This window comes from Haliotis asinina, chromosome 12, assembly GCF_037392515.1.
Source record: "Haliotis asinina isolate JCU_RB_2024 chromosome 12, JCU_Hal_asi_v2, whole genome shotgun sequence".
In the NCBI taxonomy this organism is placed as follows: Eukaryota; Metazoa; Mollusca; class Gastropoda; order Lepetellida; family Haliotidae; genus Haliotis; species Haliotis asinina.
In genome coordinates this window covers 46345738-46362661 of record NC_090291.1, presented here as the reverse complement: position 1 = coordinate 46362661, position 16924 = coordinate 46345738, and the positions used below count along the sequence as shown (strand labels likewise).

At 42.5% G+C, this 16924-nt stretch overlaps 1 protein-coding gene across 3 annotated transcripts; it reads left to right on the top strand.

Moving 5' to 3' along the window:
* Positions 1 to 488: 488 nt before the first annotated feature.
* On the top strand, positions 489 to 16824 carry LOC137258228 (sodium-dependent proline transporter-like). Of its 3 annotated transcripts, none has more exons than XM_067795820.1 (14): positions 489 to 552; positions 1887 to 2183; positions 3120 to 3251; positions 4532 to 4766; positions 5444 to 5576; positions 6073 to 6207; positions 6564 to 6667; positions 7021 to 7145; positions 10791 to 10903; positions 12585 to 12716; positions 14275 to 14374; positions 14920 to 15020; positions 15559 to 15717; positions 16561 to 16824. In XM_067795820.1, exons 2-14 carry the CDS (start codon positions 1907 to 1909, stop codon positions 16687 to 16689), a joined length of 1875 nt encoding a protein of 624 aa, XP_067651921.1. In that variant the 5' UTR covers positions 489 to 552; positions 1887 to 1906; the 3' UTR covers positions 16690 to 16824. The 3 variants fall into 3 exon arrangements, with proteins under 3 accessions (XP_067651921.1, XP_067651919.1, XP_067651920.1); XM_067795818.1 differs by lacking the exon at positions 489 to 552 and adding an exon at positions 564 to 602; XM_067795819.1 differs by lacking the exon at positions 489 to 552 and adding an exon at positions 631 to 785.
* Positions 16825 to 16924: the final 100 nt, after the last annotated feature.

The window sequence follows — 16924 nt, the reverse complement described above, 5'->3', positions numbered from 1 at the left end:
ATTTCCATATATCTGGATCATTGCTGAGTGCGGCGCATTCCTCGTATGAGCAATGTGTTTACATAGCCCATAACAGTAATTTTCAACAAAACGTTTAATTGTGGTCACATCCTGTATATCACTTGCATTCGACCCGTTGTTGTACTTTTCAAACACTTTTTCAGCCATCACAGTCGAGGTAACAACATCTATCAATCTATGAAACTTGTAGCTGACGTCTCCCGGATTCACTTGCAACCTACAACCAAGATTTCATCACACCACGATACTATTGCCCCCACTGTGCTGGGTCACCTGTGACCGCATTATCTGCCCAGTTCGCACGCTCTCCCATCCCTGTCCAGTGAGAGATAACTCCATTGGGCAGTCGTAATGCAACAGGTGTTAAAACCCTGAAGAAATATCTGAGCACGTTAATTTCTACCAACAATTATAGCACGTCTCCACAACACGCCCGTGACACACACTGAAGCTATTCAGGCTGTGGTATTTACATCCAATGTCAAGGTCGTTCACATAACTTACGCGATCTGTTTTCCTGTGCGCTTTGAGGTAAAGGAAAATCCTTCCTAATACAGTAACGTTCTGCATGACACAGTTTGGTCAGTGCATTAACATATAATATATAACATTACCATGTGGGCTTTAACGTGGTTGTAGGGACATTGCGCCAAAGTCAACGGACAAGTTGTTTGAGTCTAAAGTGTTCTATTTATAGTGGATATTCCCCACGTACACCGCGCTGGTTATATCAGGGCTGCTGAAGTTGGAACAGTTCGCCAGTGGTAGGTAGATCTACTTGTTGTGGTTGTGCGAACCTTCTATATTCACGGTATCGAGTAAACAAGACGACACCTCTACAGTATGGACACAGTTTAATACAGACAGTATCGCGTCATGTCTTGACTGTATATATAGAACCGCATCGAGGCTTTGGCTAGTTAGTATACACGTTTTTGTGCGCTTTGCATATATTACTATTATGGTTGTGTACCATATCTTTACGTTGCATATTGATAACAACACGTGGTATCAACTATTATTTGTCAATGTCACTCTATATTATTTATAGATTTTTTAAACAATGCATTATATAGTTACTAAATGTTTTAAAAATGCATATGTGAACTCATTTTATCTCTGTGTCAGCATGACATGTTTTAGTTTATTTACTCGATGTATCAGCTGAGATATATGGTTTGTGTGTGCTATCGAGGTGAGTCATATGATCTTCGACGCTGTTTTATCGATCTGCGTTAATAGCGGTAAGTGCCCCGTGTCCGCTTAAGTGCATGACACGGTCTGCTCACGTCATTGCCGGCTTCTACGGTGTAGATGTTGCAACATCCTCGTAGCTGTCATTTCCGGATCAAGATATTTGTAGGGGATATATAGGGGTTGGGGACACAAAGTCTTACTTCACCTCCTGCGTTAATGGCTCCATGTCGGCAGTCTAACTGAATCTCAGCAGGGTTGAGGTTTGTTTGTTTCTTTTTTGACTTAGCTATGTGGCGGCGGTATGTAAATATTCGAGTCTGTATCAAACAATTCAGTGATTGATATCATGAGCATCGGTCAACACAACTAGGTCAAGATTGGTATTGTCTGGCTTCAGAGGTTATAACTATTTGACGTCTACGTTTATAGATGTTACTAGATGTACAGAGCGTTTCTACAGGGGTTTTCGTCATCTTGGTCCTGGGTGTTACTAATTTATAGCACGATGTTGAAATACACTCCATCTAAAATTACTGTCACAATCCGTGGCTTGTAAACTGACATTTGCGCACTTGAGCTATGATTTGTCAACCAAAATATGATTAATTGGATAAGAGCACCATGATGAACACTCAGTTTTGACCTTGACCACGTTTTCTTCCCACTAGTGAGGAGCAACACACAAAACATGGCTGACTTCGAAAGCAAGGAAGCAACAGTTCCAACCAATGCAGTTGCAGAGGAAGAGCAACCTCTCCGAAGTACCCAAGAGTCCGCCACATCGGTACCCGCGGCATCTACCCATGTAACTAGATTTGACTTCGAGGGCCAAACAGCTGCTCCACAGGACCTGGAGCGGGAACACTGGACCTGGAATGCCGAGTTCATCATGGCCGCGTTGGCATTTGCCACGGACTACAGATATATGTTAATGTTCCCGTATTTGTGTTACTCTTTCGGAGGAAGTAAGTACTCAGTGTCATTATGTGCTGTCCATATTCATTCATTTCGCAGGCTGGAGAACATAGAATATTGTGTACATGCCAACCCATCATTTGCGACCTAAATGTAGACACGGAGATGCCATAAAGGTTCCAACATGTGGGCAGTGTGGGCCTGTGGGCAACACTAGTGGAAGAGTATGGTTTTACGCCACTTTTAGCAATATTCCAGCAATATCACGACGAGAGACACCAGAAACCTGACTTCACACATTGCGACCATGTTGGTAATCGGTCTTCGGCTAGTATGCTAGCCAACCGCCCCTGTAGACAATACTAAGATGCCTACGTGTGGGATTACATACATGTGAGGTGGATTGAAGTTCACAGCACGAAGCCACATGAATGTAGTTGTGTAGGCAATGTTCATGTACATGTAGAGAAAATATGATGACTTTTAGGTGTAGAAAATGTTGACTGTGAAGTCTTAATGAGTGACTGGGTGTAGGTTTACGCCGCCTTTAGCAATATTCCGATACCATCACGGCGGGGGATATGGGTTTCACACATAGTACACATGTGGGAAATCGAACCCGGGTCTTCGACGTGACGATCGAACGCTTTAACCACTAGGCTACCCCACCGCCCATGTCCCGCCTAAAATACAGTGACACGCTGACACTACCTGGCCGTCCAGTTTTGACCTCTCTTTCTTTCCAAATTTGGAGTTAAGTCCTTGAATTACGAGTTTCATTTAGAGATTTTACTTTCAAAAGAAGTGTTACAGGTTGGACTGCAAGATCTTCATTCTCTTGTGGGTATGGAAAGTTATATTGTCAAACATTATGGGGGCTGTGTTACGCCATTTACCGAAATCTAGACTCGTTGCAACCTACTTCACGTCATCTGCCTTACAGCAGCTTCGAACCATTTGCACTGTCACGGCGTCCTTCTTTCCAGGTTCTTTCATTATCCTGTACGGTCTCTTCCTCCTTCTGTTCGGAGTTCCCATCCTCTACATGGATATAAGTCTGGGTCAGTTCTGCGGTAAAGGCCCGGTGCACATCTATAACCTCAGTCCACTCCTCCGAGGTAAGGTCATAGGTCACGCCCTACCCTTTCACCACCTTGTCCTTACTCCTTATCCTGTTCTTTATCGTCTTCCTCTCCGTCGGTTGTCCTGCTTCTTGTCCCTCTCCTCATCGTCTTCCTCGCCATCGGTTGTCCTGCTCCTTGTGCCTGTCCTCATCGTCTTCCTCACCGTCAGCTTCACCCTTGTCCTCCCATTATCCCTTTCCTCGTTGTCTTCCTCACCGTCAGCTGTCCTCATCCTTGCCCTCGCCCTATCCCCCTTGTTATCGTCTTCTATTCCGTCTGCTGTCCTCACCCTTGTCCTCCCATTATCCCTCTCCTCGTTGTCTTCCTCACCGTCAGCTGTCCTCATCCTTGCCCTCGCCCTATCCCCCTTGTTATCGTCTTCTATTCCGTCTGCTGTCCTCACCCTTGTCCTCCCATTATCCCTCTCCTCGTTGTCTTCCTCACCGTCAGCTGTCCTCATCCTTGTCCTCGCCCTATCCCCCTTGTTATCGTCTTCTATTCCGTCTGCTGTCCTCACCCTTGTCCTCCCATTATCCCTCCCCTCGTTGTCTTCCTCACCGTCAGCTGTCCCCATCCTTGTCCTCGCCCTATCCCCCTTGTTATCGTCTTCTATTCCGTTTGCTGTCCTCACCCTTGTCTTCCCATTATCCGACTCAGCTTGTCGTAAGAGGCGACTAACGGGATCGGGTGGTCAGGCTCGCTGACTTGGTTGACACATGTCATCGGTTCCCAATTGCGCAGATCGATGCTCATGTTGCTGATCACTGGATTGTCTGGTCCCGACTTGATTATTTACAGACCGCCGCCATATAGCTGGAATATTGCTGAGTGCGGCGTAAAACTAAACTCACTTACTCACTTCCCATGATCCCTCTCCTCATTGTCGGCCGTCCTCATCCTTGCCCGCGCCCTCATCCCTCTGTTTATCGCCTTTCTCTCCACCGGTTGTCTTCCCTTTGTTCTCCCGCATCCCTATTCTTAACGCCTTCTCCTCCGTCTACTGCCCACATCCTTGTCTTCCCAATATGCCTCTCCTCATCGTCTTGCTCTCCGTCTACTGTCCTCATCCTTGTCCTCCTCCCCACCCCGACCATCTCTCTCGTTGTCTTCCTCTCTTTAGGTTGTCCTCCCATTATCCCTGTCCTCGTAGTCTCCCTCGCTCTCTCCTTATCTTAATCTCCGTCGGTTGTCCTCCTCCTTTCCCCCTTATCCTCAAACTACTTGTCCTCGTCCAGCTCCTCGTTTTTCTTATATTGCTGTTTTTCTTGTTACAGGTATCGGCGTGGGAATGGTTGTAGTGACAGCTATTTCTCATCCTATACATGGCGTGATCGCGTCATGGAGTATGTACTACCTGTTCCAATCAGGGTCATCTGTTTTACCATGGTCTACTTGCAGCAACGAATGGAACACCGCCTCATGCATCGATGATCAAACATCATTCTTGAACACAACTCGAGACCCATACATGTTCAGTCGACTGTCGTCCCCTGCTCTTGAATACTTTAAGTAAGGCACAAAGATGAACAAAACCCGCCATAAGTACCTATATGGATGTGAATGTGGTACATGTGCGTTGTAATGATATTTTTGTTTGCATATTTATACAGTGCGTAACCACATGTCATGAGTTGAACACTTCGTTTAGACAACTCAGGAATCATTAAATATATTTGGGGCCGTGGAGGGGGTAAGAGAGAAGGAGCTTGTCACGCTGAAGACCCAGGTTTTAATCCCAACATGGATACAATGTGTGAAGCCTATTTCTGCTGCTTTCTAACCGCGCAGTTACGTTGCCAGAATATTGCTGTAAGCGTGAAACCCATCTCACTCACTCACTCATTCACTCGTAATAGGAAGCGTTATTAAAAATTGTTGCTACAATGTTTGAGCTATCTAATACCTGTCACATTCAAGTGCTAATTAATCCATTTACGGGCGGTAGTGGAACCCAGTGGTTAAAGCGTTCGCTCGAAACCCGGGTTCGATTCCCCAGATAGAAAAAGATATGTCTTTGCTTTTTCCGGTTTTCCAGTTTCGTGAGTGTGTGGGATTTAATACCGCTGCAAAAGGCCAGTACAATATATATATATATATATATATAGTCTATGCACTGTAAAATGTTCACGACACTTGTATTATAAACACGAAATGATTGAAGAAGTGTGTCTTCCTTTTCATTGCAGTAATCGAGTCTTGCAAATTTCTTCTGGTATCGAAGAATCAGGAGGACTACGGTGGGAGCTGGTCGGATGTAGGTTCGCTACAGTGCTTCTCGCATTTGCTGCTTTGTTCTGGGGAGTTAAGGTTATAGGGAAGGTATGTAAAACACGTTCGTTCATTTGGCCAGTGCACCAAACCACAACTGAATTAACCATAAAGGGACACCACTACACCTACTACACTACCCTCTAAGTACCATAATAGTTATAAGTATCTTTTGACTTGTAAGACGCATAGTGTTTTCAGTTTCTAGCTGTTTCCCGATGTTAGACTCGAGTATTTTAAGAATGATAAACTATGAACAGCCCACATCGTTTTATAGAAATTCAACATAATGAACATAATGAAAAGCCAGTGGTCGGCTACCTACATATTGTCATGTAGGGGGTTAGTGTTATGTTGGGGTTGGTTTGTGCGTTGGTTTATATATACGGTGAGGTTTGGGGTTCGGGGGAGGGATGTGATCAGGTAATTATCACAATACCAAACTAAATCAGAAAGAAGGTCATGACCACTCAAAACGACATAATCTGGTGATGTATTTTCTGAAACTTTGTATTCCTTGGTATGACCATACAGACTGTCTCTCCAGGTGATGCTCGTCACGGTGCCGCTCACCTTCCTCCTCCTCCTGGCACTGTTTATAAGGTCCATGACACTACCCGGATCACTGGACGGTATACAATACCTCCTCATGCCTTACGAAGGACGTCTCCTGCAAATGCAGGTGAGGCTTGCTGTACCTGTATAAGTGTGTGTTCGTACGTGCATATATTGTCTTTGTGTTACAGTATCAAAGTAATGCTCAAAAGAAACGACATTGGATATATGAAAGAACATTAAAGAAAAGCAAACCTCTTCTAAAAATTTTCTGTGGTAAACATTTTAGAATCTTGTCAATAATAAGTGTACAAAAATTCATTACAATCAATCCTTTACAATCAATAGGACAGGTCTCGTGCATTAATATAGAGCAAAGGGAGCACGATCCCGCTGCCCCTTAGAGTTTTTTGTGTGATGAAGGCATGCTTGGGATGGGCTGCGGGCTGACATCAGTTTTTTCAATATTTCATGTTAATTCAGACGTGGATCTATGCCCTACTCAGCGCATTGTATGCAGTGGGGGTGGCATCAGGAACCATCAACACGCTGGCAAGCTACAAACACTTCAGATCTACGGCACTGAGGTCAGTTGTAATCATGATTTGTGAAATCACCATTACCTTCAAATCTATCGATCATATCAATATCCCATGGTCAAGTTTGACCATTCAAAGTGGATGTACGAATTGTAACTGTTAACTTGGACGTCAGTTTGCCTTAGAAGTTAGAACTGTTGTTTTCAATGATTTCCTGACACTTTTTCTGATTTGGTTTCATTTCGTGAACATATATTGTCAGGACTATTTAGAAACGATACAAAGTGGCTTCCGTTGCTTTCAATGTTTTTGTCACACTTTATCAAATTTAATTTCATTTCGTGAACATATATTGTCATTCACATAAAAAAACGATACAAAATAACTTCTGTTGTTTTCAGAGATTCCTTTATTGTTGTTGGAGCATCTCTGATAGTAGGAATTGTTTCAAGCTTGATGATGTTTGGCTTTTTCGGAGCACTTGCTGAACATAGAAACATGCCAGTTGATCACGTAGCAGATGGTGGTAAGTTTTACACTTGTCGATCTGCTTAATTCGGACATTCTGTGTTTTGTTAAATGTGGACCTTTTTTCTTTCATTTACATTTGATGGGAAAGGTTCCGTTCTTAATTTACAGACCTATGAAGACCAGGGTTAGAATATTGGCCATTAGTAACCCATGCTTATCCTAAGAGGCGACGACCTGGATCGGGTGGTCAGACTCAATGACTTGGTTGACTCGTCATTGGTTCCCAGTAGCACAAACCGATGCTCATGCTGTTGATCACTAAATTGTCTGGTCCAGACTCGACTGTTTATAGACCGCCGCCATATAGGTGGAATATTGCGGAGTGCGGCGTAGAACTAAACTCACTCTGAGTTTACATTTGACCTCATGTTTCATTTGTATTCTTCGTATAAAACATACATAGTTACATATAACTGCGACAAAATACCAGGCTTGGCTGAAAACTTCTAAGCCTCACTGTGAAAAAAAGTTACAAAGTCCACGTTTGTAATTTATTTTGCTACATAGTCCCTTTCCAAGTTCACACACTTTTGCCAGCGATGCTGCAAGGCCCGAATCCCGGTCAGGAAGAAATCTTCTTCAGCTACCCTAAAAAAATCAGTCACAGCGGAAATGACATCATCATTACTTGCGAAATGGCGACCGGCGAGTTCCTTTTTCATTTTTGGGAACAGGTGTAAGTCAGAAAGAGCCAAATCAGGTGAATAAGGAGGATGGTCAATGAGTTCAAAGCCACAATCGCGGATTGTTGACATGGCCACCACCGATTTGTGAACAGGCGCATTGTCTTGGTGGAAGAGGACACCTTTAGCGATCATCCCTCGTCGTTTGGCTTTGATTGTTTCTCGCAACTGGTTCAGTAGATCAGCATAGTATCTGCCGTTGATAGTTTGACCTTTTTCAAGATAATCAATGAGCAGAATGCCCCTGGAATCCCAAAAGACTGATGCCATCACCTTTCCAGCTGAAGGAACAGACTTGGCTTTCTTCGGAGCTGGTGAATCAGGATGCTTCCACTGTTTTGACTGTAGTTTTGTTTCTGGTTGAAAGTGATGTATCCAGGTCTCATCCATGGTTACAAATCGTGCCACAAAATCATCGGGATCTGCTTCAAAACGACGCAAATTGTCATGGGACGTCTGGAACCTGACACGTTTCTGTTCTGCTGTCAAGAGCTTTGGCACCCATCTTGCAGAAACTTTAGTCATTCCTAATTCGTTGGTGATAATATGCTCAACCCTCTCATGAGAGATGCCCACTACACTAGCAATATGTCGAGTAGTCAATCGTCGATCATCCATCAACATATCGAGCACTCGCGTGATGTTTTCTGGAGTGGTTGCTGTTGAAGGCCTCCCTGAGCGTGGGTTATCATCAAGGTTTTGTCTGCCACGCTTAAATTCTGCAGCCCACTTCTTTACTGTGGAAAATGAAGGAGCATCATCCCCTAGAGTGGAGACCATGTCAGCATGTATCTGTGTTGGGGACATCCCTTTCTTTTGCAAGTACTTGATGACTGCCCTGTATTCAGTTTTGTCCATTTCTGAGGATTTCAGAGGGTAGGTTTACCAAAAGAGCTGTAGTTGAGATAAAACTATTAGTACGTTTGTAGTTCTTGTGTCTATGATTCACTAAATGATTGTCCTCATTGGTGGCAAACACCTGTCTCTACCTGGTGGGTAAAAACCACTCAGGCTGAGAACTTTTCAGCCAACCCTCGTACAAACGTATCATATCTTTGCCAGGGGCAGAATCCATTGAACGGTTTTTAGTAAGCATTGTTCACTATCAAAATGTTTGTACCAGGCGCTTACCTTTAAATTTCGCGTATCCTGCTCCTATGGTGACAACTGTTACAACCACATTCAACAGCAAGTAATTTATTGATCTGTGCTAAACATGGGAACAGGTATTTCAAGTGTTCTAGTTTTATTAAACAACAGTCTTGTCAGTCGTGCGATAAATTTCGAAATGACCTTAACATTCCCACCTGGGCGGTGGGGTGGCCTTGTAGTTATTGCGCTCACTCGCCTCGTTGATGCAACAGGTTCGATTCTCCACATGGGTAGAATTTGTGAAGCCTGATTCTGATATTGCTGGAATATTGCTAAAAGCAGCGTAAAGCTGAACTTTCTCACATTCCAACCAAACCACGGAGACTGACATTAATTGCAACACGCTGTATGTTATGTCTGCTGATTCTGACGGCGACTTTGCCGTTCCCTTTCATTCCCCAAACAATATTTCCCATTCTAATCAGACTCGAGGTGACGATTTTCAGTAATTCAGAATATGATAATTAAAATCACATCTGAACTTTCTTGGGAAACGGACATGTTTAACACAAGGGTACGTATTCGAAGCTTGTAAACTTAGTTGACGTGTTAGTGTTTATCAAAGATGCAAAATACAGAGTTAGAGAGTGCATAAGCTTTTTATCCTGCTTTGAGCACAGTTCCAACAATATCAACTGTGGGATTCGAACCCGGGTCTTCCACGTGACACAAAACGTAACAGATGGAATAATATTTCGGTCAACAACTGTTGAGTTACAGAACGCGTTTTTGTGACGTTATATGCTTCATAACTGCGTACTAAATAGCGACATTACGAAGCATGTGCCTCCCGATACAATGCATATCTCGATACTCAAGTCACACGCACGCACGCACGCACACACACGAATTTATGTAGTCAAACACCATACACACACCTACCTTTATGTAGTCAAACGCTACACACACACACCTTTATGTATTCAAACACCACACACACACCTTCATGTAGTTAAACACCACTCACACCTTTATTATGTATTCAAACACCACACACACACCTTTATGTAGTCAGACATCACACACACACCTTTATTATGTAGTCAAACGCCACACACATACACGTTAATGTAGTCCAACACCACAAACACACCGTTATTATGTAGTCAAATGCCACACACTCGCCGTTATGTAGTCAAACACCACACGCAGAACCTTTATGTAGTCAAACACCAGTCTCACCTTTATAAAGTCAAACACCACACACACATGTACACCTTTATGCAGTCAAACGCCACACACACACACACACACACACACCTGTATTATGTTGTCAAACACCACACACATATACCTTTATGTGGTCAAACACCACACACACACCGTTATGTAATCCAGTACTACAAACACACCGTTATTATGTAGTCAAATGCCACATACACACCTTTATGTAGTCAAACACCACACACACCTGTATGTAGTGAAACACGACACACATCTTTATGTAGTCAAACACCACACATACCTGTTTGTAGTCAAAGACCACAGATGCACACACCTCTATGTAGTCAAACAGCTCGCGCGCACACACACACACACACACACACACACACAGACACAGACAGACACACCTTTATGTAGTCAAACACCACAGACATGCCTGTATGAAGTCAGACACCATGTGTGATGTGTCGAACTAAAAACAAGTCCTGCGTATAATCCTTCGTACTTCATTTGGGTTTGTTTGAATCTATGCTAACCCGAAGTATTGACATAACATTAACTTCGACACGGCATTTGACTGCAGTCGAACTGTTTTCTATCACAACTATAAGTTGATATGTACATCTTATAATCTATTACAGGTGTTTCGGCGGTGTTCACGGGATTGGCGGAGATGGTTGCACAGCTTCCAGTTGCCCAATTCTGGAGCTTTGCGTTGTTCTTCACGCTTTTGTTGATAGGACTTCATAAGCAGGTACACTCTATATCCGAGAATATGTAAGAAAACATGTCACTGAGAGACTGACGTGGGGCTTGCTTCTTAATAAATATTGACAAAAACCGTTTTAGAAACAAATGAAATTGAATATCAGGTGGAAACAAACTCGTACACTCTCAGTGTATCGTGTTTTTTGGAAAAAATGCGTGTTGTAAAGCTGAATGATTGTATTTGAACATAACGCTGTCAAACATAATACGGATATACATCCAAGTTATCAAAAATGAACATAAATGTTTTTAATCGTGGTGCTCATTTACTTGCGCAACAGAACATTTGTTGGCTTAGAGTGTCCCCGCTCTTACCTTTAAAACAACCTTTATAACAGCTGGTGGTGGAGTAGCCTGGCGGTTAAAGCGTTCGCTCGTCAGGCCAAAGACCCCGGTTCCATTCCCCACATGGGTAGAATGTGCGAAACCCATTTCTGGTGTCCCTCGCCGTGATATTGCAGGAATATTGCTGAAAGCGGCGTTAAACTATACTCACCTATTTATAACAACACGGCTAAGCGTAAAGCGAATATGAAAGCTTGTTTCATTAATAATGGTTCAGTTTGCCCAAGAGATGTCACTATTTAAACGAATAATCTTAGCAAGAGATAAAGACACACAACAATAAATAATTAATCACAGTTGGAACTAAATTCCGTGTGTGTGTGTGTGTGTGTGTGTGTGTGTGTGTGTGTGTGTGTGTGTGTGTGTGTGTGTGTGTGTGTGTGTGTGTGTGTGTGTGTGTGTGTGTGTGTGTGTGTGTGTGTGTGTGTGTGTGATATATTCAAAATACCGACGACATCCGTTGTGTTAGAGATATGTCTCAGATACTGTCTGCTCTCGTGCAATCCAAGTGCTGGTATTATTAAGTCAAATGTGCGGGCCTTTGTACAACATAGTCGGGACTAAAATAGTTGTTAACTGTTTTGATAGAAGTGCACGTGTGAAAAGGGTCATGGGAACTAGCTGATGATCTTACCTTAAGGTTATGTACTTGGCTAGCAGGCAGCTATGTCCCTGGACAATGGTCAAGTTGTGTTTAACGGTTGTTCCCGAAAAAAATGAGTGACCCTTCTGAGCCTTTAACTCTCCACTGTACATTGTATAAAGCCGATCTTTACTGTCCCCAGCTGTGGTATTGCAGGGATAGGCCTGAAAGTGGCGCAGAGTTATATCACTCACTCACCCCTAGCCGGTAGTTGAATACGAATTCAACGATTCAGTGTGTTTTGTAACCTGTTATTTGCAAATTACCACCTATTTTCATTGCATACTATCTGCAGACCAGGGTCAGAAAATACCATTACCTTGTTGGTCCAAATATGTTTACTGCGATTGATGATTCATGTAGCCAGGCCAAGTTCTACTACTCTAGAGCCTGACTGATTGAGTTGGACTTTTCGTCACATTGGCAGTATTTCAGCCATATTGACGAGAGCACGTTTGCATTCATAAACATCCACTCTAGACAAACCTCAAAGGAATTGATATGGGCCTGGTCATCAGGGTGAATCTGGGAGTCGAACCCAGCATCACGAGACCCTTAATATTATCACACACCACAGAGTAATGTCAGTGCTGAAGACAATCACTGTTGCCACCTATGATGACTGTTATGTTTTTTAATAGAAAAGGCATATTAGGTAACATTACGAAATCTGTTTCAGGTCCTCTATGCTGAGGTCGTTATCACAGCAGTACTGGATTGTTTGTCTCGCCGATCTCGCCTGATACGTCTCATTATCACTTTCGTCGTCTGTGGCGCTTCCTTCCTGTTCACCCTTCCCTACCTTTCACAGGTAAAACTAAACTCCCCACATGTACATTAAATGTGAACAATAGTACAAAATTACATTGACATATTTTCAACATGGCCGTCAGAGGAAACGTAATGGCCGCTTTTGTTGAAAATCAAATGTCACCTATGTCCTGTCTGCAGCGAAGGTTGCTTTGTGAAGGAGCACCTAGACGTGCAATAAACTCACCTCTTAAAGTGTGTTTCCGGAATTGATTTTACCTCCTGAACTGAAACATTCAAACGTATGTTACCTTTTCCGTATGGTAATGTCACAGTATTGTTATTGTAGCTCATTCTGGGTGAGGAATGGTCTGTTTGTTAGTAATACTTATTCCGTATGTTAACGTAACAGTATTGTTATTGTAGCTCATTCTAAGGGAGGAATGGTCTGTTTGTTACTTATTCCGTATGTTAACGTGACAGTATTGTTATTGTAGCTCATTCTAAGGGAGGAATGGTCTGTTTGTTACTTATTCCGTATGTTAACGTGACAGTATTGTTATTGTAGCTCATTCTAAGGGAGGAATGGTCTGTTTGTTACTTATTCCGTATGTTAACGTGACAGTATTGTTATTTTAGCTTATTCTAAGGGAGGAATGGTCTGTTTGTTACTTATTCCGTATGTTAACGTGACAGTATTGTTATTGTAGCTCATTCTAAGGGAGGAATGGTCTGTTTGTTACTTATTCCATATGTTAACGTCACAGTATTGTTATTGTAGCTCATTCCAAGGGAGGAATGGTCTGTTACTTATTTCGTATGTTAACGTGACAGTTTTGCTATTTTAGGTGATTCTGAAGTGAGGGATGGTCTGTCTCTTACTTTTGACTAGGAAACCCGATTCCACAAACGACCAAAATGCAGTATTCAGTTTAACAATGACTAAACAGAGGAATATTCTAATATCTCGTTTCCCTGGAAACACCATATGCAACGTGTCAGACATCTGTTGGTCAGTGCTAGAAGGTCAAACTAGAAGGAAACGGTCACCCAATGATGCTTAATGTCGTGAGCCATGGCCTTGTAAGCGACATTCTAAAAAACGCAAAAACGTATAGACTGAATCACAGATGATTCATTGTCCCAATTTAAATAATTTTGTCCTATTAAACTCTTCTGCAGAATAGAAAAAGAAAAAGTACAATTTGTAATTGAATCATATGGGCCCATGTGCTATATACATGCATTTGTAAAGCTGCATAAAAAATTAAATGTTTCTCGGGCACATTTTCTTTAAAAGTGACGAGGGCTGTAGGTCTTTGTTTAATTTTTGATAGAAAAAGAGTGACGCGAGAGGAACACATCTTAATTTTTTCTCTCACAGAAATACAGTTTGGGAAGCTTAGCAACTGTTAATGAGTTGTAGATTCAGTCACACTCGTTCTTACAGACACTCACTCTTATAGTGGACAAACTGATGATTGGGACGCGGCCAAGTCAAAATTATTTTTTAAAATGGCAATAAAAATGTTACGAGCACAAATGAAAGTGGCGGGCCGATGCCCGAGAAACATTTCACTTTTTTCCATTTAGCCTTAGGTTATGTGTTTGGTTTTCAGGGTGGTATGTACTTCTTCGTTATGGTTGATGCCAGTGCTATGCGGCTGTCTCCCTATATACTTACCTTCCTGCAGCTTATAACAGTCGGATGGATATACGGTATGTGAACTTACTGCTCAGGTGGGAAAGGTAGCCCAGCGGGTAAAGTGACACACCGAAGAACCATGTTTGATTTCCCAAATGGGTACAATGAGTGAAGCCCATATGTTGTGTTCCCCGTCGTGAATATTGCTAAAGGCGGCGTAAAACGCAACTCACCCACTCATGACGAAATGATTCAAAATATACCATCATGTACGCCCGAGCAATGGCGAAGTTAGACCGTGTCTGTTTAACGAGTTTTGCATTGCAAGTAACTGGTAAAAATCTATTTGTAAACAATAGTTTTCAGTTTTGAAGAAGTCTTGTGAAACTGCATTAATGGTTTTTCCACATACATATAGGTTTAATGTGGGAGACTACATCAACCTGAGGCGGGTATGATACTTTCATGCATTTAGCTTAGATACCACTGGTCTCTGTTGAGTTAAGCCTATGCGGCGTCTGGGTGCCTGTGCCCTTCTCAGGGTGACTGGGAAACTGTATGTCAAAAGCCATGCATATGTTTATCACAACCAATACCACGGCTACACGTTATCTTCCAGGCATTGAGCAGTTAAGCAGAGATATCAAGATGATGACAGGCCTGCGACCATCTGTCATCTACAAGTTCATCTGGTGTATTTTACTTCCACTCCTTATACTGGTAATGTCTTCCTTCATCTGGTAATGTCTGCTTATCCTGGTAATGTCTTCCTTATCCTGGTATAATGACAACTTTATTCTGGTAATGTCTACCTTTCCTGGTCAAGTTTACTTTATCATGATATTGTTTACCCTATTCTTGTAATGTTTTCCTTATCCTGGTAATGTCCTCCTTATCCTTGTAATGCGTTCCTTATCCTGATAATGTCTACCTTATCTAGATAATGTCATTGTTAGAAAGATGTTCATCCATACCATTATTAGCCTTCCTTCCTGTTCCAACTTCTAAATGGCTATGAAAGAAGTTAAGTTGCTTCTGAAATATGTTAATCATATCTGACCTAAAAAATGCATGTTTAATATGAACCATATCGCTGCTGCAATTAGAAACGCTTTTAAGTATTGACTTCACTGCGAAACCACACATAGTGTGGCGAATGAGTAAGGTCACAGTCCGTATGTAATGTAATTCCGAATGCTTTTTTCGTTTACCCAAAGCGTAATTCAACAACTGTGTGTAGTCTTGTCATTTCTTTCAGCTGATGTTTGTGGATGCACTCAGAAAACAACACCGGCTGGGATACAACACCTACGTGTTTCCCATATGGGCTGACGTGATGGGCTGGTTCATTTCATTGGTGCCTCTTGCACCACTACCAATGTTCGTTGTGATTACGCTCATTGTTACGAGGAGTCGGGTAAGATGAACGGGAGAACGCCTGAGGAGATGAGTGAGTTTAGTTTTACGCCGGTTTTAGCAATATTCCAGCAACATCACGGCAGGGAACATCAGAAATGGGCTTCACAAGCTGTACTCATGTGAGGAATCGAACCACTAAGCCACCCTACCGGGTTAGATTGACACTCAGAGAAATAACATTGAGAAAGATATATGCCAGAAAGTGTTGGTTGGCAATATATCAAAGAGAAGGTTGCAAGAGAGCAACAGCTTCTGTAAACATGTAGACTAAGGTCAAGACGACCTGTATGCAGATAAGACGGTGTAAATATGTTTAACGATCACGACAATAGGAGTTCACGGCGTCCATTGTAAGTGACTGATTGCGTGAAGAAGCTGATTGAGTACAAACGGTTGTTGTGGTGGCTGAAAGTCAGATTGCTCATTGTAGGACCTGACTGCGAGGCTGTAAGAGCTGACTGTGAGGCTGGATGCGTGATTGCCAGTGTGTAGAGGCTGAGTTTGTGACTGGATGTTGTGAGAGCGGTGTCGTTGATAGTGTGTCGAGGCTGACTTTGTGATTGGATTTTGTGATAGCAGTGTCGTTGATAATGTGTCGAGGCTGACTTTGTGACTGGATGTTGTGAGAGTTGTGTCGTTGATAGTGTGTCGAGGCTGACTTTGACTGGAGAGCTGTTGTGAGAGCTCTGTCGCTTATTGTGTAAAGAGACTGACTATGTGAGCTGTTGGAGCTGAATGCGTGATTGCTTGTGTGCTGAGACTGACGAAGACTGCTGTAAGAGATGCCTGTGTGAGTCATTGTTTCACGTATAACGTTGGCTGCATTTGTCTAAACGTTTAGTTTCAGCCCGTTTTGAGTCCGAAGCCCGACTGGGGGCCAGCTGACCCGACCTACCATGCGGAGTATCAGAGCCGAAAGTCCACAAACCAGAGCCTGACTGACAAAATCAAGGCAGTGTTTAGCATCTGAGATTCTTGCTGATCATTTTGACAAGTGTCCTTTTCATTCTTGAAATGTAATTAATGTCATGGATGAATTCATATATTTATATCACAAATATTATTCATTTCTATCGTGAAATAAAACAACCATACTTTATAACAATTAGCAGAATTGTTTATTTTATGTCAAATATGCTGCATTATTATTTGACGAGTTTTCGATATTGCAAATAATAAAAGGTACAAAAACGTCCCATTTTTAC

Bases quoted from the DNA above. Each gene is read 5' to 3' on its own strand.
- LOC137258228 (XM_067795818.1), top strand. The intron at 7,146-10,790 runs GTAAGTTTTACA...AATCTATTACAG, and splicing joins TGATCACGTAGCAGATGGTG to GTGTTTCGGCGGTGTTCACG. The intron at 12,717-14,274 runs GTAAAACTAAAC...TTTGGTTTTCAG, and splicing joins CCCTTCCCTACCTTTCACAG to GGTGGTATGTACTTCTTCGT.